Source organism: Mobula hypostoma, unplaced genomic scaffold, assembly GCF_963921235.1.
Source record: "Mobula hypostoma unplaced genomic scaffold, sMobHyp1.1 scaffold_161, whole genome shotgun sequence".
Lineage (NCBI taxonomy): Eukaryota > Metazoa > Chordata > Chondrichthyes > Myliobatiformes > Myliobatidae > Mobula > Mobula hypostoma.
The window spans coordinates 67,059-91,843 of record NW_026948259.1 but is presented as its reverse complement, the minus strand read 5'-3'; the positions used below and the strand labels follow the sequence as shown (position 1 = coordinate 91,843).

Below are 24,785 nucleotides of genomic sequence, written 5' to 3'. Positions count from 1 at the left end.
CTCTCAATTCCCTCCCTCCTCTTCATCATCTCCCTCCCTCTCGATTCCCTCTCCCCCTGTCTGAATCCCTCCCTCCCCTTCCCTCCATCCTCTCCCTCCCTCTCTCAATTCCCTCTCCCCCTCTGTCTGAATCACTCCCTCCCCTTCCCTCCATCCTCTCCCTCCCTCTCCCCCTCTCTCTGAATCCCTCCCTCCCCTCCCTCCCTCACTCCCAGTTCCCTCTCCCCCATCTCTCGCAACCCCTTCCTCCCCTTCCCTCCATCCTCTCCCTCCCTCACTCTCAATTCCCTCCCTCCCCTTCATCCTCTCCCACCCTCACTCTCAATTCCCTCTCCCCGTCTGAATCCCCCCCTTCCCTTCCCTCCATCCTCTCCCTCCCTCTCTCTCTATTCCCTCTCCCCCTCTCTCTGAATCCCTCCCTCCCCTTCCCTTCCCTCCATCCTCTTCCTCCCTCCCCGTCTCTCAATTGCCTCACTCCCCGTCTTTCAATTCCCTCCCTCCCCATCCCCTCCCTCTCTCTTAATCTCTCCCTCCTCTTCCCTCCATCCTCTCCCTCCCCTCCCCTCCATCCTCTCCCTCCCCATCTCTCTATCCTCTCCCTCCCCATCTCTCCATCCCCTCCCTCCCTCTCTGTCCCCTCTCCGCTCTCTCTGAATCCCCTCCCTGCTTTGTCTTTCTCAATCCTCTCCCTCTCCATCCTCTCCCCCTCTCTCAATTCCCTCCCTCCCTCCCTCTGAATGCCCTCGCCCTCTCTCAATCCCCTCTCCCTCTCCATCCACTCCCCCCTCTCCATCCTCTCCCTCCCTCACTCACAATTCCCTCTTCCCCCTCTCTGAATCCCCCCTTCCCTTCCCTCCATCCTCTCCCTCTCTCTCTATTCCCTCTCCCCCTCTCTCTGAATCCCTCCCTCCCCTTCCCTTCATCCTCTCCCTCCCTCCCCGTCTCTCAATTGCCTCACTCCCAGTCTTTCAATTCCCTCCCTCCCCATCCCCTCCCTCTCTTTTAATCTCTCCCTCCTCTTCCCTCCATCCTCTCCCTCCCCTTCCCTCCATCCTCTCCCTCCCCATCTCTCTATCCTCTCCCTCCCCATCTCTCCATCCCCTCCCTCCCTGTCCCCTCTCCGCTCTCTCTGAATCCCCTCCCTGCTTTGTCTTTCTCAATCCTCTCCCTCTCCATCCTCTCCCCCTCTCTCAATTCCCTCCCTCCCTCTGAATGCCCTCGCCCTCTCTCAATCCCCTCTCCCTCCATTCCCCCTCTCCATCCTCTCCCTCCCTCACTCTCAATTCCCTCTTCCCCCTCTCCCTGAATCCCTCCCCCTTCCCCCCTCCCTGAATCCTTCCCCCTTCCCTTCCCTCCATCCTCTCCCTCCTTCTCTCTCTCAATTCCCTCTCCCCCCTCTCTGAATCCCTCCCTCCCCTTCCCTCCATCCTCTCCCTCCCTCCCCTTCTCTCAATTGCCTCACTCCCCGTCTTTCAATTCCCTCCCTCCCCTCTCCATCCCCTCCCTCTCTCTAATCCCTCCCTCCTCTCCCTCCCTCACTCTCAATTCCCTCTCCCCCCTCTGTTAATCTCTCCCTCCCCTTCCCTCCATCCTCTCCCTCCCCTTCCCTCCATCCTCTCCCTCCCCTTCCCTCCATGCTCTCCCTCCCCATCTCTCCATCCCCTCCCTCCCTCTCTCAGTCCCCTCTCTGCTCTCCTTGTCTTTCTCAATCCTCTCCCTCTCCATCCACTCCCCCTCTCTCTCAATCCCCTCCCTCCATCTCTCTCTATCCCCACCCGCTCTCTGTCAATCGTCTCCCTGCCTCTCCCTCCCGGTGGGGACACCGACATGACAGGGCGGGGGGTCTAAAACCCGAGAGCACGGCCTCAAATCCTTCTCGAACGGAGCTTCCTTCCCAGCCAGCGAGCGGAGAATCGGGGGAGAGCTCCGCGGGTGCGTTCCAGGCGGGGCGTCGGTCGTTTCCCCCGATCGGCCGGGGGCGTGGGGGGGGGGTGACGCGGCGAGACGACGGGCTGCACGTGGCCGAGCGGGGGGGGTCCAGGAGCGGCCGCGAGGGGAGTGTCGGAGCGAGCTGAGCGGCCGGATTCCCCCCCTCCCTCCGCACGCGGGCCGCCGTCGTAGGTCACTCTGGCCTCCGGACCATCCGTGGGGGGTGGGAGAGCCCCCGTCCGCGTACCTGGGCCCGCTGGATGATCAGCTGCGACGCGTTGAACTTGGCCACCACACTCTTCAGCACCTCGTTGACGATGGAGGGGAGGACGCGCTCGTCGTAGTCCAGGCCCAGCTGCTGGTACATGGCGGGCAGGGTCTGGATGTTGGGGCGCGAGAGGACGCGCAGGGCGATGTTCACCATCTGCAGGTCTGGGAGAGGGGAGGGGGGGAAGGAGAGAGGGGAGGGGAAGGGGAGGGGGAGAGGGGAGGGAGAGAGGGGAGAGGGGAGGGGGAGGGGGAGAGGGAGGGGGAGGGGGAGGGGGAGAGGGAGAGGGACAGGGAGAGGGAGAGGGGAGAGGGGAGGGAGAGAGGGGAGAGGGGAGGGGGAGGGGGGAGGGGAGAGAGGGAGGGGGAGGGGGAGAGGGAGGGGGAGGGGAGAGAGGTAGGGGGAGGGGGAGAGGGAGGGGGAGGGGGAGGGGAGGGAGAGAGGGGAGAGGGAGGGGGAGGGGGAGAGGGAGGGGGAGGGGGAGGGGGAGAGGGAGAGGGGAGAGGGGAGAGGGGAGGGAGAGAGGGGAGAGGGGAGAGGGGAGAGGGGAGAGGGGAGGGGGAGGGGAGAGAGGGAGGGGGAGGGGGAGAGGGAGGGGGAGGGGAGAGAGGTAGGGGAGGGGGAGAGGGAGGGGGAGGGGGAGGGGGAGAGGGGTGAGGGGTGAGGGGGGAATGGGGTAGAGGGGAGGGGAAGAGTGGGAGGGTGGAGGAAGAGGGTGGGGGGAAGAGGGTGGGGGGAAGAGGGTGGGGGGAAGAGGGTAGGGGAAGAGGGTAGGGGGAAGAGGGTAGGGGGAAGAGGGTAGGGGGAAGAGGGTAGGGGGAAGGGGGGAAGTGGGGAAGGGGGGAAGTGGGGAAGGGGGGAAGTGGGGAAGGGGGAAATGGGGATGGGGAAATGGGGATGGGGGAAGTGGGGATGGGGGAAGTGGGGATGGGGAAGTGGGGATGGGGGGAAGTGGGGATGGGGGGAAGTGGGGATGGGGGGAAGTGGGGATGGGGGAAGCGGGGAAGGGGGGAGTGTGGGAGAGGGTGGGGAGGGTGGAGGATGGAGGGGGGAGGGGGAAGAGGGTAGGGGGAGAGGGGAAAGAGAGAGAGAGGGAGGAGAGAGAAGGGAGAGAAAGAGAGAGAGAGAAAGAGGAGAGGTAGAGAGGGGAGAGGGAGGGGGAGAGGTAGAAGCCGTTTACCGGGCCAGTTAGCAACGGGTCGAACGAACTCTCTACCCCGGCGCGAGCTCCCTCCACCCCTGCCTCCCGCCCCGCGAATCCCCGCCCCGTTACCTTTGCTCCCCGTCAGCGAGGAGATCTTGCGGGGCTTGGCCCGGATGTCGTAGATGATCGGGTACTGAAACCACGGCATCCTAGCGGGGGTGGGGGGGGACGAGAGACGGGGGGTGGAGGGGGGAGGGGCGAAGGAGAGATGGGGGGGTGAAATATTTAACCTTCAAGCAGTGCGACAAAATTTGCCCCATCACTTCCCAGAATCCTTCAACTTAACCCCGTGCGGCCCGGGGACCCCCAAAGCGACCGCTCGTTGCCCAGGAACCTCCAAAGCAACCCCTTGCTGTCCAGGGACCCACAAATCGACCACTTGCTGTCCGGAAACCTCCAAATCGACCCCTCACTCCCTGGAGTACCCCCAAAGCAACCCCTCGCTCCCCGGGGACCCCCAAAGCGACCCCTTGCTCCCCCAGGACCCCCAAAATGACCCCTCGCTGCTCGAGAACCCCTAAATTGACCCCTCGCTCCCCGGGGACCCCCAAAGCGACCCCTCACTCTCCAGAAACCTTCAACTTTGAAGAAACCTGGAAACCATTCATTAAACATTTTCACATCATGTTAGCTGTCCCTTTCAGAACCCATTTTTTAGCTATGGAGGAGCGGAATTAATGACAAATTACGTTCTTATCCGAGGGAATAGGACATCCTGGTCTTTGTTTTTTGTTTAGTTTAGGGGGTTCTTTATAAAACTCTTCTTCATGTTCAATTACTCAGAGATTATTAGGCTTGAATTATATATTTCACTGGAAGTACGTTTGTATATGTTAAGCATTATCAATGTTACACCCATCTCTTTGTATCGTGAGTATAGTTATGTATATTAACCTGAAATTTAACAAAAAAACAGATTCAACAAGGAAGAACCCTTCAACTTAATCCCAGAAACATCGCAAGGCCTCTGGCTAGATCTGTCAGATGAACCCCTTTACCGGGGGGGGGGGTCCCTCAAAGTAAACCCTCCTTCCCCCAACTCACCCCACCCCACACCACGTACCTGAGGTGGATGCCCTCTGAAAGGATGGTGTTGGGCTGGATTCCTCCAAGCCGGCTGAAGATGATTGCCCGCTGGCCGCCGTCCACTGCCGGGGGGGGGGGGCGTGCGGGAAGGGGAGGAGGGGGGTCGGGGCGAGGGAGGGGGGGTCAGGAACGAAAAGAGGGGGCAGCGGTCAGTATCAGAACCTTTAACGAAGGACCCTCCCACCTCAATCGCGCAAGACACCCTTTCAATTTGAGGCACGTTCCCCGTCCAAGTCAAGTCGAGTGGCTTTTGATTGTCATTTCGACCGTAAACTGCTGGTGCAGTGCACAGTAAGAACGAAGCAACGTTCCTCCAGGCCCATGGTGCTACATGAAACAATGCAAAACTACACTAGCAACGCACATCAAAGTTGCTGGTGAACGCAGCAGGCCAGGCAGCATCTCTCGGAAGAGGTGCAGTCGACGTTTCGGGCCGAGACCCTTCGTCAGGACTAACAGAAAGAAGAGATTAGATTAGATTATGAGGACACGCAGTCCTCTTTTATCGTCATTTAGTAATGCAGGCATTTAGAAATGATGCAATGTTCCTCCGGTGTGATATCACAGAAACACAAGACAGACCAAGACTAAAAAAACTGACGAAAACCACATAATCATCACATATAGTTACAACAGTGCAAAGCAATACCGTAATTTGATGAAGAGCAGCCCATGGGCACGGTAAAAAAAAAAGTCCCAAAGCCTCTCGAAAGTCCCATCATCTCACGCAGACGGTTGAAGGGAGAAACTCTCCTTGCCATGAGCTTCAAACTTGCCGATGCAGCACCCTGGAAGCACCTGACCACAGTCCGACTCTCGAGTCCGTCGGAAAACTTCGAGACACCGAGCACCATCTCTGCTGAGCGCTTCGACCCCGGCCCCGGCTACAGGCAACAGGCAAAGCCGAGTATCTGGGGCCTTCCCCTCCGGAGATTCTGGATCGCACGGTAGCAGCGGCAACGAAGCGGGCATTTCAGAAGTTTCTCCAGGTGTTCCTCCATGCTTCTCACGTCCGTCTCCATCAAATCAGGATTGTGCACGGCAACACACATCAAAGTCTCGGCCTGAAACGTCGACTGCACCTCTTCCTAGAGATGCTGCCTGGCCTGCTGCGTTCACCAGCAACTTTGATGTGTGTTGCTTGAAACTCCAGCATCTGCAGAATTCCTGTTGTTGTGCACGGCACCCTACTTACAAATACGATATCATTTCGGAGCGTGTGTCGCGTTGTCATCTTCTCCTCCCCTCCGTTAGTAAGAGATTTGAAAGTGGGAGGGGGAGGGGGGGAGATCCGAAATGATAGGAGAAGACAGGAGGGGGAACGGATGGAGCTAAGAGCTGGAAAGTTGATTGGCAAAAGGAATACGAGGCTGGAGAAGAGTTAGCGAGACAACACTAAGGCTACGCCAGACTACGTAAGGAAAAGGGGAGGTGCAACGAGACCTGGGTGTCATTATACACCAGTCATTGAAAGTGGGCTTGCAGGTACAGCAGGCGGTGAAAAAGGCGAATGGTATGCTGGCATTTATAGCGAGAGGATTCGAGTACAGGAGCAGGGAGGTACTACTGCAGTTGTACAAGGCCTTGGTGAGACCACACCTGGAGTATTGTGTGCAGTTTTGGTCCCCTAATCTGAGGAAAGACATCTTTGCCATAGAGGGAGTACAAAGAAGGTTCACCAGATTGATTCCTGGGATGGCAGGTCTTTCATATGAAGAAAGACTGGATGAACTGGGCTTGTACTCGTTGGAATTTAGAAGATTGAGGGGGGATCTGATTGAAACGTATAAAATCCTAAAGGGATTGGACAGGCTAGATGCAGGAAGATTGTTCCCGATGTTGGGGAAGTCCAGAACGAGGGGTCACAGTTTGAGGATAAAGGGGAAGCCTTTTAGGACCGAGATGAGGAAAAACTTCTTCACACAGAGAGTGGTGAATCTGTGGAATTCTCTGCCACAGGAAACAGTTGAGGCCAGTTCATTGGCTGTATTTAAGAGGGAGTTAGATATGGCCCTTGTGGCTACGGGGTTCAGGGGGTATGCAGGGAAGGCTGGGGCGGGGTTCTGAGTTGGATGATCAGCCATGATCATAATAAATGACGGTGCAGGCTCGAAGGGCCGAATGGCCTACTCCTGCACCTATTTTCTATGTTTCAGACCTACACAGGACTACGTAAAGTGCACAAACAGTGCAGGGCAGTACAACAAATAATGAACAAGACAATAGACAAATTACAACATAATAACAAATGATGTAGATGTCAGTCTGACCAATATTAAACTAGGCACGACAACCAGCCTCAGACTACCGAAATGTTATGTTTATCCAGTTATGTTTTACGGCTCAGAACGTTGGACAATATCTAGTAACATGAGCAAACGAACTTCACATTTATCCACATTAAATTGCATCTGCCATGAGTTTGCCCACTCACCTAACCTATCCAAGTCACCCTGCATCCTCTTAGCATCCTCCTCACAGCTAACACTGCCGCCCAGCTTCGTGTCATCCGCAAACTTGGAGATGCTGCATTTAATTCCCTCGTCTGAGTTAATAATATATATTGTAAACAACTGGGGTCCCAGCACTGAGCCTTGCGGTACCCCACTAGTCACCGCCTGCCATTCTGAAAAGGTCCCGTTGAGGGAACTTCTTTACTCTGAGAGTGGAGGCTGTGTGGAACGAGAAGTGGTCGAGGCAGGTTCGATGTTGTCGTTTAAAGTTAAATTGGATAGATATATGGACAGGAAAGGAATGGAGGGTTATGGGCTGAGTGCAGGTCGGTGGGACTAGGTGAGAGTAAGAGTCCGACACGGACTAGAAGGGCCGAGATGGCCTGTTTCCGTGCTGTAATTGTTATATGGTTATATATAGGATCTCTCCCCTTGTTGTCGTTTGAAGTTAAATTGGACAGATATATGGACAGGAAAGGAATGGAGGGTTACGGGCTGAGTGTAGGTCGGTGGGACTAGGTGAGAGTAAGAGTTCGACACGGACTAGAAGGGCCGAGATGGCCTGTTTCCGTGCTGTAATTGTTATATGGTTATATGAATTACAAAAAAAGAAGAATAGGGATAGCTAAAGACATCTTTATGAGAATGAAGAGTATACTGACCAATACTAAACTAGGCATGACAACCAGCCTCAGAGCACTGAAATGTTACGTTTATCCAGTTATGTTTCACGGCTCAGAACGTTGGACAATATCCAGTAATATGAGGGAACGAATTGAAGCATCAGAGACGTGGTTTTTGAGGAGGATGCAAAGAATATCATGGACAAATCGAAGATCTAACGAGGATGTCATGAACAGAGCAAACACAGGAAGAGAAATAATGTACGAGATCGTGAAAAGGCAACGTGACTTCATTGGACGTGTGATTAGGAAAGAGGAGCTAGAATGCATGGCAATTACTTCATTGTCGCCAAACAATTCATACTAGAGCGTACAATCATCACAGCGATATTTGATTCTGCGCTTCCCGCTCCCTGGAGTACAAATCGATAGTAGATATTAAAAATCTAAATTATAAATCATAAATAGAAAATAGAAAATGGGAAGTAAGGTAGTGCAAAAAAACCGAGAGGCAGGTCCGGATATTTGGAGGGTACGGCCCAGATCCGGGTCAGGATCCGTTCAGCAGTCTTATCACAGTTGGAAAGAAGCTGTTCCCAAATCTGGCCGTACGAGTCTTCAAGCTCCTGAACCTTCTCCCTTTTGCTAATCAACTGTCCAGCTCTTGGCTCCATCCCTCCCCCTCCTGTCTTCTCCTATCATTTCGGATCTCCCCCTCCCTGTCCCACTTTCAAATCTCTAAGCTAGCTCATCCTTTAGTTCGTCCTGACGAAGGGTCTCGGCCTGAAACGTCGACTGCACCTCTTCCTAGAGATGCTGCCTGGCCTGCTGCGTTCACCAGCAACTTTGATGTGTGTTGCTTGAATTTCCAGCATCTGCAGAATTCCTGTTTTTCCCAAATCTGCCCGTGCGAGTCTTCAAGCTCCTGAGCCTTCTCCCGGAGGGAAGAGGGACGAAATGTTTGTTGACTGGGTGGGTCGTGTCCTTGATTATCCTGGCAGCACTGCTCCGACAGCGTGCGGTGTAAAGTGAGTCCACGGACGGAAGATTAGTTTGTGTGATGTGCTGGGCTGTGTTCACGATCTTCTGCAGCTTCCTCCGGCCTTGGACGGGACAACTTCCATACCAGGTTGTGATGCACCCTAGAAGAATGCTTTCTACGGTGCAGCTATAAAAATCAGTGAGGGTTTTAGGGGACAGGCCAAATTTCTTTAGCTTTCTCAGGAAGTAAAGGCGCTGGTGGGCCTTCTTGGCGGTGAACTCTGCTTGGTTGGACCAAGTCAGGTCACTTGTGATATTGACCCTAAGTTTCAGGACTTAGTTGATGATCTCCCCGATGATCTCCTCAGCTGACCTCACTATCCGCGGCAGGGCCTCGCGATCCGAGACGGTGCAATTCCCGAACCGGGCCGTGATGCAGCTGCCCAGGGTTCTTACCAAAGCACCGTCTACGCCAGGGGCCCCCAACCCTTTTCTCGCACCGCGGACCGGTTTAATATCGACAATGTTCTTGCGGGCCGGCCGACCGGGGTCGGGGAGGTTGTTCAAATCGGGTTAAACTCACCTCAACATGTCTTCTGCAGTTAGGGTTGCCAACTTCCTCACTCCCAAATAAGAGACAAAAGTAGCAGTCAAATCCCGGGACACTTGTGTTTACCCCGAGAAAGACTACCGCGACCACGAAGCCTTGCGCGGGCACCTGTGACGAGCGTGCACGTACGTGCCGATTTTCTTTCCCCCCCCACAAATCGGTTTTGGCTTAATCTTCCCGACTACACCGTACATACATTATTTCCACTTTATATAGGCTGTGTATTTATCATATCGTTCCTGCTTTTACTACACGTTAGTGCTACTTTAGGTTTTATGTGTTATTTGGTACGATTTGGGAGTTATTTTTTGGGTCTGGGAATGCTCAAAAAATTTTTCCCATATACATGAGTTGAGAGTTAAGGGGCAAAAGTTTAGGGGTAACATGAGGGGGAACTTCTTTACTCAGAGAGTGGTGGCTGTGTGGAACGAGAAGTGGTTGAGGCAGGTTCGATGTTGTCGTTTAAAGTTAAATTGGACAGATATATGGACAGGAAAGGAATGGAGGGTTACGGGCTGAGTGCAGGTCGGTGGGACTAGGTGAGAGTAAGAGTCCGACACGGACTAGAAGGGCCGAGATGGCCTGTTTCCGTGCTGTAATTGTTGTATAGTTATATAACATCCCTTCCAAGACAGGGGGCCCAAAACTGCACGCAGTACTCCAAATGAGGTCCACCCCCCTGTCTCTCGGGGAGCCGTGAACCTGTAGCCCTGGGTCTCTCTCTCTGTGTTCGACAATACCGCCTCCCCCGCCCCCCGCCCAGCCATTCTCTCAGCACGTGCCCTGCCCCGTATTTGACTTGCTGAGAGTCAAACATGAAGAGTGAGGAGGTGTTGATGAGGCTCCGTGGGGCACTGGGGAGACACCACTCTCTGAGTAAAGAAATTCCCCCTCATGTTACCCCTAAACTTTTGCCCTTTAACTCTCAACCCATGCCCTCTTGTTTGAATCTCCCCCACTCTCAATGGAAAAAGCCTATCCACGTCAACTCTATCTATCCCCCTCATAATTTTAAACACCTCTATCAAGTCCCCCCTCAACCTTCTACGCTCCAGGGAATAAAGACCCAACTTGTTCAACCTTTCTCTGTAACTTAGGAGATGAAACCCAGGCAACATTTCAGTAAACCTCTTCTGTACTGTCTCAATTTTATTGATGTTCTGATGTTGGAGAGAGTTCGGAGAAGATTTACGAGGATGATTCCCGGAGTGCAGGGGCTGACATATGAGGAGCGTGTTTGTCGGCTCTTGGACTGTATTCGTTAAGAGTATAGAAGAATGAGAGGGGATCTCCATAAGACAAAAGAGCAGAAGTCCGCCATTTTGTCATGAGCTGATCCATTCTCCCATTTAGTCCCACTCCCCCGCCTTCTCACCATAACCTTTGATGCCCTGGCTACTCAGATACCTATCAATCTCTGCCTTAAATACGCCCAATGACTTGGCCTCCACTGCCACCCGTGGCAACAAATTCCATAGATTCACCACCCTCTGACTAAAAAAAATTTCTTTGCTTTTCTGTTCTGAAAGGGCGCCCTTCAATCCTTAAGTCATGCCCTCTCGTACTAGACTTCCCCATCATGGGAAACACCTTTGCCACGTCCACTCTGTCTCAGAGGAACATCTCGAATGGGGGAGATTCAAACAAGAGGACATGAGTTGAGATTTAAAGGGCAAAAGTTTAGGGGTAACATGAGGGGGAACTTCTTTACTCAGAGAGTGGTGGCTGTGTGGAACGAGAAGTGGCTGAGGCAGGTTCGATGTTGTCGTTTAAAGTTAAATTGGACAGAAATATGGACAGGAAAGGAATGGAGGGTTACGGGCTGAGTGCGGGTCGGTGGGACTAGGTGAGAGTAAGAGTCCGACACGGACTAGAAGGGCCGAGATGGCCTGTTTCCGTGCTGTAATTGTGATGTGGTTATATATAGGATCTCTCCCCTTGTTGTCATTTGAAGTTAAATTGGACAGATATACGGACAGGAGAGGAATGGAGGGTTATGGGCTGAGTGCAGGTCGGTGGGACTAGGTGAGAGTAAGAGTCCGACACGGACTAGAAGGGTCGAGATGGCCTGTTTCCGTGCTGTAATTGTTATATGGTTATACTCATAAGCCACATAAGAGCCAACCCTCTGTCCAAGTTCAACAGTGGGCGTGACAGGGAATGGGGAAAGGTGCAGCTGGTCGACAAGAGTCGGGGGTGTGGGGTGTGGGGGAAGAGTCAGCTTACAGCTTTCCAAAACTCTTCTGTGTTTTTTTCTGGAGCACCGGAGGCCAAGGGGGAGGGGGAAGAACCTGACAGATGTTTATCAGAGGCACAGATCCAGCAGACAGCTCCCCCCCCCCTCCCACCGGGGACGAACTGTCCAGTAACAGTTTAAGTTGAGAGGGGTGGTGGGGGGAGGTTGAAAGGAGATGTGCGAGGGAAGTTTTTTTTCCCCATTAATGAAGCGAGCAGTGTGTGGCAGGGGAGTGTTATAGAACAGAGAGACCCGGGGGTTCTCACGGCAGTCGGGACGTCCCACCGCTGCCGCGCTGGGAATAATGCGCAGAGTTCCTACACAATGCCTGGAAAGGCACGGTGGTGCGTTTTTGGCAGTGCAGATAGACGTGTGGACCGTCTTCTGAACGGGGAGGAAATCCGGGAACGTTGAGACGCAGAGGGGCTTGGGAGCCCTCGTGCAGGACACCCTGAAGGTTAGCCTGCAGGGTCGAGGAAGGCGAATGCCATACAACAATTACAGGACAGAAACGGGCCATCTCGGCCCTTCTAGTCCGTGCCGAACTCTTACTCTCACCTAGTCCCACCGACCTGCACTCAGCCCGTAACCCACCATTCCTTTCCCGTCCATATATCTGTCCAATTTAACTTCAAACGACAACAAGGGGAGAGATCCTATATACAGCCATATAACAATTCCAGCACGGAAACAGGCCATCTCGGCCCTTCTAGTCCGTGTCGGACTCTTACTCTCACCTAGTCCCACCGACCTGCACTCAGCCCGTAACCCTCCATTCCTTTCCTGTCCATATATCTGTCCAATTTAACTTCAAACGACAACATCGAACCTGCCTCGACCACTTCTCGTTCCACACAGCTACCACTCTCTGAGTAAAGAAGTTCCCCCTCGTGTTACCCCTAAACTTTTGCCCTTTAAATCTCAACTCGTGTTTGAATCTCCCCCACTCTCAATGGAAAAAGCCTATCCACGTCAACTCTATCTATCCCCCTCATAATTTTAAACACCTCTATCATGTCCCCCCTCAACCTTCTACGCTCCAAAGAATAAAGACCCAACTTGTTCAACCTTTCTCTGTAACTTAGGAGATGAAACCCAGGTAACATTCTAGTAAATCTTCTCTGTACTCTCTCAATTTTGTTGACATCTTTCCTATAATTCAGTGACCAGAACTGTACACGATACTCCAAATTTGGCTGTACCAATGCCTTGTACAATTTCAACATTACATCCCAACTCCTATACTCAATGTTCTGATTTATAAAGGCCAGCATACCAAAAGCTTTCTTCACCACCCTATCCACATGAGATTCCACCTTCAGGGAACTATGCACCATTATTCCTAGATCCCTCTGTTCTACAAAAATGTTAATTCCATGTTCACATTCATTTCAAGAGGTCGAGACTACAAGAGCAGGGGTGTGTGATGCTGAGGGTTTATAAGGCACTGGTGAGGCCTCACCTTGAGTATTGTGAACAGATTGGGGCCCCTCGCCTTAGGAAAGATGTGCTGGCGTTGGAGAGGGTCCAGAGGAGGTTCACAAGGATGATTCCAGGAATGAAAAGGGCTATCGTACGAGGAATGTTTGATGGCTCTGGGTCTGTACTCGCTGGAATTCAGAAGGATGGGGCGGGCGATCTCATTGGAACCTTTCCAATGTCGAAAGGCCCAGACAGAGTGGATGTGGAAAGGACGTTTCCCGTGGTGGGGGAGTCTAGGACACGAGGGCACAGCTTCGGGATAGAGGGGCGCCCTTTCAAAACAAAGCAACACGCACAACACGCTGGAGGAACTCAGCAGGTCGGGCAGCCTCCGTGGAAACGAACAGTCAACGTTTCATCAGGACTGAAGAGGGAAGGGGGCAGAGGCCCTATAAAGAAGGCGGGGGGAGGGTGGGAAGGAGAAGGCTGGTCGGTTCCAGGTGAAAAACCAGTCAGGGGAAAGATAAAGGGGTGGGGGAGAGGAAGCAGGGAGGGGACAGGCAGGAAAGGTGAAGAAGGAATAGGGGAAAGCACAATGGGTAGTAGAAGGAGGTGGAACCGTGAGGGAGGTGATAGGCAGCTGGGGGAGGGGGCAGAGTGACATAGGGATAGGGGAAGGGAGGGGGAGGGAATTACCGGAAGTTGGAGAATTCCTCCCTTTCAAACCAGAGGTGCGGAGAAATTTCTCCAGCCAAGGGGTGGCGAATTTGTGGGATTTCTTGCCGCGTGTGGAGGCCGGGTCGTTGGGTGTATTTGAGGCAGAGATTGATTAGTTCTTAACTGGACGTGGCATCAAAGGTTACGGGGAGAAGGCCGGGAACTGGGGCTGAGGCGGAGATAGGGGGGAAAAGGATCAGACGTGATTGAACGGCGGGGCAGACTCGATGGGCCAGACGGCCGAATTCTGCTCCTACGTCTAAGGGGAGTTGAGTACAGGAGCAAAGAGGTCCTTCTGCAGTTGTACAGGGCCCTGGTGAGACCACACCTGGAGTACTGTGTGCAGTTTTGGTCTCCAAATTTGAGGAAGGAAATTCTTGCTATTGAGGGAGGGCAGCGTAGGTTCACGAGGTTAATTCCCGGGATGGCGGGACTGTCATATGTTGAAAGATTGGAGCGACTTGGCTTGTATACACTGGAATTTAGAAGGATGAGAGGGGATCTGATTGAAACATATAAGATTATTAAGGGATTGGACATGCTGGAGGCAGGAAACATGTTCCCGATGTCGGGGGAGTCCAGAACCAGAGGCCACAGTTTGAACATAAGGGGTAGGCCATTTAGAATGGAGTTGAGGAAAAACTTTTTCACCCAGAGAGTGGTGGATATGTGGAATGCTCTGCCCCAGAAGACAGTGGAGGCCAATTCTCGGGATGCTTTCAAGAAAGAGATGGATAGGGCTCTTAACCCCACCAGCTTAAGAAGGCCCAGCAGCGCCTTTACTTCCTGAGAAAGCTAAAGAAATTTGGCCTGTCCCCTAAAACCCTCACTAATGTTTACAGATGTACTGTAGAAAGCATTTTTCTAGGGTGCATCACAACCTGGTATGGAAGTTGTCCTGTCCAAGACCGGAAGAAGCTGCAGAAGATCGTGAACACGGCCCAGCACATCACACAAACCAACCTTCCGTCCGTGGACTCACTTTACACCGCACGCTGTCGGAGCAGTGCTGCCAGGATAATCAAGGACACGACCCCCCCAGCCAACACACTTTCCGTCCCTCTTCCCTCCGGGAGAAGGCTCAGGACCGGAGGGATTGAGTTAAAACGAGAGACCGGACAGGACAGGGAAGCATTTGTTGGCGTCGTTTTGCACTAATTAATCATTATATAAATGAGAAATTTCATATCGTGTGGACATGGTGGAGGATTACAAATACCTGGGGATACGAATTGACAATAAACTGGACTGGTCAAAGAACACTGAGGCTGTCTACAAGAAGGGTCAGAGCCGTCTCTATTTCCTGAGGAGACTGAGGTCCTTTAACATCTGCCGGACGATGCTGAGGATGTTCTACGAGTCTGTGGTGGCCAGTGCGATCATGTTTGCTGTTGTGTGCTGGGGCAGCAGGCTGAGGGTAGCAGACACCAACAGAATCAACAAACTCATTCGTAAGGCCAGTGATGTTGTGGGGATGGAACTGGACTCTCTGACGGTGGTGTCTGAATAGAGGATGCTGTCTAAGTTGCATGCCATCTTGGACAATGTCTCCCATCCACTACATAATGTACTGGGTGGGCACAGGAGTACATTCAGCCAGAGACTCATTCCACCGAGATGCAGCACAGAGCGTCATAGGAAGTCATTCCTGCCTGTGGCCATCAAACTTTACAACTCCTCCCTTGGAGGGTCAGACACCCTGAGCCAATAGGCTGGTCCTGGACTTATTTCCTGGCATAATTTACATGTTACTATTTAACTATTTATGGTTCTATTACTATTTATTATTTATGGTGCAACTGTAACGAAAACCAATTTCCCCCGGGATCAATAAAGTATGACTATGAATATGACTATGACTATATACACATGTAGAAACCTGGGAAAAGTTTCACCGCTAACATAATGGTCTTTCTGCAGGAGCCGCGTCCGGGGTCCCAGTGCTTTCGAACGCGACCGATCAGGGGAGTGGGCCCGCTGTTGGGCGAGAGCGGCCGCCGGTGGATTCGACCCGGGACGGGGACCGCGGTCCGACGGAGCCGGGCGGCGAGATCGACGGAGGATGGGAGAACGTGAACTTCTCGGAACGGTCGAGCTCCTACTCGTGCGCGTTTGACTGTTCAATTATAATGGGCCCTCCTTGCTTCGTTTTTGTTTTAACTCGCCCTTTAGTTCAGATTCGTAAAAGTAATTCTTTTCATGGCACGCAGAGTGCTGACAGTTGTTTCCCCGGCCCTGAGTTGTAACCGATTACGCAGCGTCCCCACAAACCGGGGGTTTGGTCGAGAGAGCAGTCTCAATCGCACGGGTTTGGCGGGACCACTTGCCCAGCCCGAGGAAACCAGCGGGGTTTCATGTATTGAGGCGGGGGGGGGGGGAATTGCACAGAAGGGAGTGGAAACAGCCCAGTCCATCGCGAGTGAAGCCCTCCCCACCGTTGAGCATGTCTGCACGAAACGCTGTCGCAGGAAAGCAGGGACCCCCACCACCCAGGACACGGTCTCTTCTCACTGCTGCCATCAGGAAGGAGTTACAGGAGCCTCAGGACCCACATCACCAGGTTCAGGAACAGTTATTACCCCCTCAACCATCAGGAAGGAGGTACAGGAGCCTCAGGACCCACACCACCAGGTTCAGGGACAGTTATCACCCCCTCAGCCATCAGGAAGGAGGTACAGGAGCCTCAGGACCCACACCACCAGGTTCAGGGACAGTTATCACCCCTCAACCATCAGGAAGGAGGTACAGGAGCCTCAGGACCCACACCACCAGGTTCAGGGACAGTTATCACCCCCTCAGCCATCAGGAAGGAGGTACAGGAGCCTCAGGACCCACACCACCAGGTTCAGGGACAGTTATCACCCCTCAACCATCAGGAAGGAGGGACAGGCGCCTCAGGACCCACACCACCAGGTTCAGGAACAGTTATCACCCCTCAGCCATCAGGAAGGAGGGACAGGAGCCTCAGGACCCACACCACCAGGTTCAGGGACAGTTATCACCCGTCAACCATCAGGAAGGAGGTACAGGAGCCTCAGGACCCACACCACCAGGTTCAGGGACAGTTATCACCCCTCAACCATCAGGAAGGAGGGACAGGAGCCTCAGGACCCACACCACCAGGTTCAGGGACAGTTATCACCCCTCAACCATCAGGAAGGAGGTACAGGAGCCTCAGGACCCACACCACCAGATTCAGGGACAGTTATCACCCCTCAACCGTCAGGAAGGAGGTACAGGAGCCTCAGGACCCACACCACCAGGTTCAGGAACAGTTATCACCCCTCAACCATCAGGAAGGAGGTACAGGAGCCTCAGGACCCACACCACCAGGTTCAGAGACAGTTATCACCCCTCAAGCATCAGGAAGGAGGTACAGGAGCCTCAGGACCCACACCACCAGGTTCAGGAACAGTTATCACCCCACAACCATCAGGGTGAAAGTACAGGAGCCTCAGGACCCACACCACTAGGTTCAGGAACAGTTATCACCCCTCAACCATCAGGAAGGAGGGACAGGAGCCTCAGGACCCACACCACCAGGTTCAGGAACAGTTATCACCCCACAACCATCAGGGTGAAAGTACAGGAGTCTCAGGACCCACACCACCAGGTTCAGGGACAGTTATCACCCCACAACCATCAGGGTGAAAGTACAGGAGCCTCAGGACCCACACCACCAGGTTCAGGAACAGTTATCACCCCTCAACCATCAGGAAGGAGGTACAGGAGCCTCAGGACCCACAACACCAGGTTCAGGGACAGTTATCACCCCACAACCATCAGGGTGAAAGTACAGGAGTCTCAGGACCCACACCACCAGGTTCAGGGACAGTTATCACCCCTCAACCATCAGGAAGGAGGTACAGGAGCCTCAGGACCCACACCACCAGGTTCAGGGACAGTTATCACCCCTCAACCATCAGGAAGGAGGTACAGGAGCCTCAGGACCCGCACCACCAGGTTCAGGAACAGTTATCACCCCTCAACCATCAGGGTGAAAGTACAGGAGCCTCAGGACCCACACCACCAGGTTCAGGAACAGTTATCACCCCTCAACCATCAGGAAGGAGGTACAGGAGCCTCAGGACCCACACCACCAGGTTCAGGAACAGTTATCACCCCTCAACCATCAGGAAGGAGGTACAGGAGCCTCAGGACCCACACCACCAGGTTCAGGAACAGTTATCACCCCTCAACCATCAGGAAGGAGGTACAGGAGCCTCAGGACCCACACCACCAGGTTCAGGGACAGTTATCACCCCTCAACCATCAGGAAGGAGGGACAGGAGCCTCAGGACCCACAACACCAGGTTCAGGAACAGTTATCACCCCTCAACCATCAGGAAGGAGGTACAGGAGCCTCAGGACCCACACCACCAGGTTCAGGAACAGTTATCACCCCTCACCCATCAGGAAGGAGGGACAGGAGCCTCAGGACTCACACCACCAGGTTCAGGAACAGTTATTACCCCTCAGCCATCAGGAAGGAGGTACAGGAGCCTCAGGACTCACACCACCAGGTTCAGGGACAGTTATCACCACTCAACCATCAGGAAGGAGGTACAGGAGCCTCAGGACCCACACCACCAGGTTCAGGAACAGTTATCACCCCTCAACCATCAGGAAGGAGGGACAGGAGCCTCAGGACCCACAACACCAGGTTCAGGAACAGTTATCACCCCTCAACCATCAGGAAGGAGGTACAGGAGCCTCAGGACTCACACCACCAGGTTCAGGGACAGTTATCACCCCTCAACCATCAGGAAGGAGGGACAGGAGCCTCAGGACCCACACCACCAGGTTCAGGGACAGTTATCACCCCACAACCATCAGGGTGAAAGGACAGGAGCCTCAGGACCCACACCACCAGGTTCAGGAACAGTTATCACCCCTCAACCATCAGGAAGGAGGTACAGGAGCCTCAGGACCCACACCACCAGGTTCAGGGACAGTTATCACCCCACAACCATCAGGAAGTGAAAGACAGGAGTCTCAGGACCCACACCACCAGGTTCAGGGACAGTTATCACCCCACAACCATCAGGGTGAAAGTACAGGAGCCTCAGGACCCACACCACCAGGTTCAGGAACAGTTATCACCCCTCAACCATCAGGAAGGAGGTACAGGAGCCTCAGGACCCACACCACCAGGTTCAGGGACAGTTATCACCCCACAACCATCAGGGTGAAAGTACAGGAGCCTCAGGACCCACACCACCAGGTTCAGGGACAGTTATCACCCCTCAACCATCAGGAAGGAGGGACAGGAGCCTCAGGACCCACACCACCAGGTTCAGGGACAGTTATCACCCCTCAACCATCAGGAAGGAGGTACAGGAGCCTCAGGACACACACCACCAGGTTCAGGGACAGTTATCACCCCTCAACCATCAGGAAGGAGGTACAGGAGCCTCAGGACCCACACCACCAGGTTCAGGGACAGTTATCACCCCTCAACCATCAGAAGGAGGTACAGGAGCCTCAGGACCCCCACCACCAGGTTCAGGGACAGTTATCACCCCTCAACCATCAGGCTCTGGGACAGAACAGGATAACTTCACTCATGTACGGAGATGTTCCCACAACCAGTGACCTCACTTCCAAGGACTCTCTATCTGATTATCTCCCGTTCCCGTTTTTTAAATCGCTATTTATTTATATATTTGCGCAACCTTATCTCTCTGCTTTGACCTCTCGCTGATCCTGTGTACAGGATTGTACGCGGCGACGTCATGTTCCCTGGTAGTGAAGTTACTTTGCACTTTGGGTCTGCCTTGACTGCCATCCGAGACACCGACTGCTCTCTGTGTGTCGGGGGGTGGGGGGGGGAACGACAAAAGAAACACTTCCCCCCTCTCACCTCCTTCGGAATCACCCCTCTCTCCTCAAATACGCCTCATTGCACGATCCCCGAAAGTTTGACAAAGCTGGGCGGCGGTGTGAAATATGCGGAGGATGTTATGAGAATGCAGGGAGACTTGGGCGGGCTGGGTGAGTGGGCAGATGCATGGCAGATGCAGTTTAATGTGGATTAATGTGAGGTTATCCACTTTGGTGGCAAGAACAGGAAGGCAGATTATTAACTAAATGGAGTCAAGTTAGGAAAAGGGGAAGCACAACGAGATCTAGGTGTTCTTGTACATCAGTCACTGAAAGTAAGCATGCAGGTACAGCAGGCAGTGAAGAAAGTTAATGGCATGCTGGCCTTCATAACAAGGGGAATTGAGTACAAGAGCAAAGAGGTCCTTCTGCAGCTGTACAGGGCCCTGGTGAGACCCCACCTGGAGTACTGTGTGCAGTTTTGGTCTCCAAATTTGAGGAAGGACATTCTTGCTATTGAGGGAGTGCAGCGTAGGTTCACAAGGTTAATTCCCGGGATGGCGGGACTGTCATATGTTGAAAGATTGGAGCGACTGGGCTTGTATACTCTGGAATTTAGAAGGATGAGAGGGGATCTTATTGAAACATATAAGATTATTAAGGGACTGGACACGCTGGAGGCAGGAAGCATGTTCCCGCTGATGGGTGAGTCCAGAACCAGAGGCCACAGTTTAAGAATAAGGGGTAGGCCATTTAGAACAGAGTTGAGGAAAAACTTTTTCACCCAGAGAGTGGTGGATATGTGGAATGCTCTGCCCCAGAAGGCTGTGGAGGCCAATTCTCTGGATGCTTTCAAGAAAGAGATGGATAGAGCTCTTAAAGATAGCGGAATCAAAGGATATGGGGAGAAGGTAGGAACTGGGTACTGATTGTGGATGATCAACCATGATCACAGTGAATGGCGGTGCTGGCTCGAAGGGCCGAATGGCCTACTCCTGCTCCTATTGTCTGTTGTTAACTTGTCGCTTGGGCCAGCACCCATAAGACCGTGAGGATCATAGGAGAATTCCGACCCCTGGCCCATCGAGTCTGCTCCGCCGTTCAATCGAGGCCGATCCTTTCCGTCCTATCTCCTCCTCAACCCCAGCACCCAGCCTTCTCCCCGCCCCCGTAACCTTTGATGCCACGTCCAATCGAGAACCTATCGAACTCCGCCTTAAATACGCCCAACGACCACAGCTGCCACGCGGCAACGAATCCCAGAAGTTCACCACCCTCCGGCGAAAGAAACTTCTCCGCACCTCTGTTCCGAAAGGGCGCCCCCTCCGCCCCGAGGCTGTGTGCCCTCTCATCCTAGACTCCCCCACCACGGGAAACGTCCTTTCCACATCCACTGTATCTGTGTCCTCTGGTCCTAGACTCCCCCACTACAGGAAACATCCTCTCCACATCCACTCTATCTGTGTCCTCTGGTCCGAGACTCCCCCACTACAGGAAACATCCTCTCCACATCCACTCTATCTGTGTCCTCTGGTACTGGACTCCCCCCACTACAGGAAACATCCTCTCCACATCCAATCTATCTGTGCCCTCTGGTCCTAGACTCCCCCACTACAGGAAACATCCTCTCCACATCCACTCTATCTGTCTCCTCTGGTCCCAGACTCCCCCACTACAGGAAACATCCTCTCCACATCCACTCTGTCTGTGTCCTCTGGTACTAGACTCCCCCCACTACAGGAAACATCCTCTCCACATCCAATCTATCTGTGCCCTCTGGTCCTAGACTCCCCCACTACAGGAAACATCCTCTCCACATCCACTCTATCTGTGCCCTCTGGTCCTAGACTCCCCCCACTACAGGAAACATCCTCTCCACATCCACTCTATCTGTGTCGTCTGGTCCTAGACTCCCCCACTACAGGAAACATCCTCTCCACATCCACTCTATCTGTGTCCTCTGGTCCAAGACTCCCCCACTATAGGAAACATCCTCTCCACATCCACTCTGTCTGGGCCTTTCGACATTCGAAAGGTTTCAATGAGATCCCCCTCCTCATCCTTCTGAATTCCAGCGAGTTCAAACTCAGAACCATCACACGCCCCTCGTACGATAACCCTTTCATTCCCGGAATTGCTCTCGTGGACCTCTGCATCTCTGCTTTGGAAAGGGCGGACTGCAAAATATACCAGACTTTACTGGTGCCTTCAAACCACTCGCTTGCGGCGGACGGGAGTCGTCTGGGAGAAGGACAGCCCCGACCTCCAGCCTCCGCTGCCTTGCTGCGCGGGGAAGGCTTCGGGGGTCAACCCGGAGCTGGGGTCCCTACGTTGAGTTCAACGCCGACTGGCGCTCCCCGTATCGGTCCCCGCCGTCCCTTGGGGTTCGTCGGCCGCGTGGAGAGGGGGGAGAGCCTGCTGTGCGGGAGACAGCCCGCTCGCCGTATCGTGCTGAGCTGGACGCGACGTCCACGGTCGGCCCGGGACAACTGTTGTGTACCCCTGGGGCTCCTTTTCTGCCGTGGCCTGTCACTTTGAGGCACAAGTGAGGACTGAGACTAACTTTCGGATTTCTGTTGATAGAGAGAGGGAGAGGGGGGCAGAGTCTGCCTTCCAGCTCGTGTTTACACTTTTACAAGGACACTGACTACCACTGCCAGCTTCTGGGGGGGGGGGGGGGGGCGGAGACAGAGAGAGAGAGAGAGAGAGAGAGAGAGAGAGAGAGAGAGAGAGAGGTGGGGAGGGAAGGGGTGGAGGGGGGAGAGAGAGGTTGAGAGGTGGGGGGGAGGGGTGGAGGGGGAGAGAGGGGGTGAGAGGTGGGGAGGGAAGGGGTGGGGGGAGAGAGAGGGGGTGAGAGGTGGGGAGGGAAGGGGTGGAGGGGAGAGAGAGGGGGTGAGAGGTGGGGAGGGAAGGGGTGGAGGGGGTAGAGAGGTGGGGAGGGAAGGGGTGGAGGGGGGAGAGAGGTGGGGAGGGAAGGGGTGGAGGAGGAGAGAGGTGGGGAGGGAAGGGGTGGAGGGGGGAGAGAGGTGGGGAGGGAAGGGGTGGAGGGGGGAGAGAGGTGGGGAGGGAAGGGGTGGAAGGGGAGAGAGAGGGGGTGAGAGGTGGGGAGGGAAGGGGTGGAGGGGGAGAGAGGTTGGGAGGGAAGGGGTGGAGGGGGAGAGAGGTGGGGAGGGAAAGGGTGGAGGGGGAGAGAGGTGGGGAGGGAAGGGGTGGAGGGGGGAGAGAGGTGGGGAGGGAAGGGGTGGAGGGGGGAGAGAGGTGGGGAGGGAAGGGGTGTAGGGGGAGAGAGGTGGGGAGGGAAGGGGTGGAGGGGGGAGAGAGGTGGGGAGGGAAGGGGTGGAGGGGGAGAGAGGTGGGGAGGGAAGGGGTGTAGGGGGAGAGAGGTGGGGAGGGAAGGGGTGTAGGGGGAGAGAGGTGGGGAGGGAAGGGGTGGAGGGGGGAGAGAGGTGGGGAGGGAAGGGGTGGAGGGGGGAGAGAGGTGGGGAGGGAAGGGGTGGAGGGGGGAGAGAGGTGGGGAGGGAAGGGGTGGAGGGGGGAGAGAGGTGGGGAGGGAAGGGGTGGAGGGGGAGAGAGGTGGGGAGGGAAGGGGTGTAGGGGGAGAGAGGTGGGGAGGGAAGGGGTGTAGGGGGAGAGAGGTGGGGAGGGAAGGGGTGGAGGGGGGAGAGAGGTGGGGAGGGAAGGGGTGGAGGGGGGAGAGAGGTGGGGAGGGAAGGGGTGGAGGGGGTAGAGAGGTGGGGAGGGAAGGGGTGGAGGGGGGAGAGAGGTGGGGAGGGAAGGGGTGGAGAAGGAGAGAGGTGGGGAGGGAAGGGGTGGAGGGGGGAGAGAGGTGGGGAGGGAAGGGGTGGAGGGGGAGAGAGGTGGGGAGGGAAGGGGTGGAGGGGGAGAGAGGTGGGGAGGGAAGGGGTGGAGGGGGGAGAGAGGTGGGGAGGGAAGGGGTGGAAGGGGAGAGAGAGAGGGTGAGAGGTGGGGAGGGAAGGGGTGGAGGGGGAGAGAGGTTGGGAGGGAAGGGGTGGAGGGGGAGAGAGGTGGGGAGGGAAAGGGTGGAGGGGGAGAGAGGTGGGGAGGGAAGGGGTGGAGGGGGGAGAGAGAGGGGGTGAGAGGTGGGGAAGGAAGGGGTGGAGGAGGAGAGAGGTGGGGAGGGAAGGGGTGGAGGGGGGAGAGAGAGGGGGTGAGAGGTGGGGAAGGAAGGGGTGGAGGAGGAGAGAGGTGGGGAGGGAAGGGGTGGAGGGGGGAGAGAGGTGGGGAGGGAAGGGGTGGAGGAGGAGAGAGGTGGGGAGGGAAGGGGTGGAGGGGGGAGAGAGGTTGGGAGGGAAGGGGTGGAGGGGGGGAGAGGTTGGGAGGGAAGGGGTGGAGGGGGGAGAGAGGTGGGCAGGGAAGGGGTGGAGGGGGGAAGAGAGAGAGGGGGAAGGGGTGGAGGGGGAGAGAGAGGGGGTGAGAGGTGGGGAGGGAAGGGGTGGAGGGGAGAGAGAGGGGGTGAGAGGTGGGGAGGGAAGGGGTGGAGGGGGGGATAGAGGTGGGGAGGGAAGGGGTGGAAGGGGGAGAGAGAGGGGGTGAGAGATGGGGAGGGAAGGGGTGGAGGGGAGAGAGAGGGGGTGAGAGGTGGGGAGGGAAGGGGTGGAGGGGGGAGAGAGGTGGGGAGGGAAGGGGTGGAGGGGGGAGAGAGGTGGGGAGGGAAGGGGTGGAGGGGGGAGAGAGGTGGGGAGGGAAGGGGTGGAGGGGGGAGAGAGGTGGGGAGGGAAGGGGTGGAGGGGGGAGAGAGGTGGGGAGGGAAGGGGTGGAGGGGGGAGAGAGAGGGGGTGAGAGGTGGGGAAGGAAGGGGTGGAGGAGGAGAGAGGTGGGGAGGGAAGGGGTGGAGGGGGGAGAGAGGTTGGGAGGGAAGGGGTGGAGGGGGAGAGAGGTGGGGAGGGAAGGGGTGGAGGGGGAGAGAGGTGGGGAGGGAAGGGGTGGAGGGGGTAGAGAGGTGGGGAGGGAAGGGGTGGAGGGGGGAGAGAGGTGGGGAGGGAAGGGGTGGAGGGGGGGGAGAGAGGTGGGGAGGGAAGGGGTGGAGGGGGAGAGAGGGGGTGAGAGGTGGGGAGGGAAGGGGTGGAGGGGGTAGAGAGGTGGGGAGGGAAGGGGTGGAGGGGGGAGAGAGGTGGGGAGGGAAGGGGTGGAGGGGGAAGAGAGGTGGGGAAGGAAGGGGTGGAGGAGGAGAGAGGTGGGGAGGGAAGGGGTGGAGGAGGAGAGAGGTGGGGAAGGAAGGGGTGGAGGAGGAGAGAGGTGGGGAGGGAAGGGGTGGAGGGGGGAGAGAGGTGGGGAGGGAAGGGGTGGAGGGGGGAGAGAGGTGGGGAGGGAAGGGGTGGAGGGGGAAGAGAGGTGGGGAAGGAAGGGGTGGAGGAGGAGAGAGGTGGGGAGGGAAGGGGTGGAGGGGGGAGAGAGGTGGGGAGGGAAGGGGTG

The 24,785-nt window shown here is 55.4% G+C and overlaps 1 protein-coding gene across 1 annotated transcript in view; it reads right to left on the bottom strand.

The window, feature by feature from the left end:
* LOC134342238 (prohibitin-2-like) overlaps window positions 1-24,785 on the bottom strand; it is a 50,420-nt gene that overhangs the window by 8,150 nt on the left and 17,485 nt on the right. The window contains exons 3-5 of the mRNA XM_063040196.1: window positions 4,465-4,549; window positions 3,471-3,550; window positions 2,177-2,361 (exon numbers count right to left, since the gene is read on the bottom strand). Coding sequence (XP_062896266.1) covers window positions 2,177-2,361; window positions 3,471-3,550; window positions 4,465-4,549 — 350 coding nt within the window. The remainder of the gene's footprint in view (window positions 1-2,176; window positions 2,362-3,470; window positions 3,551-4,464; window positions 4,550-24,785) is intronic.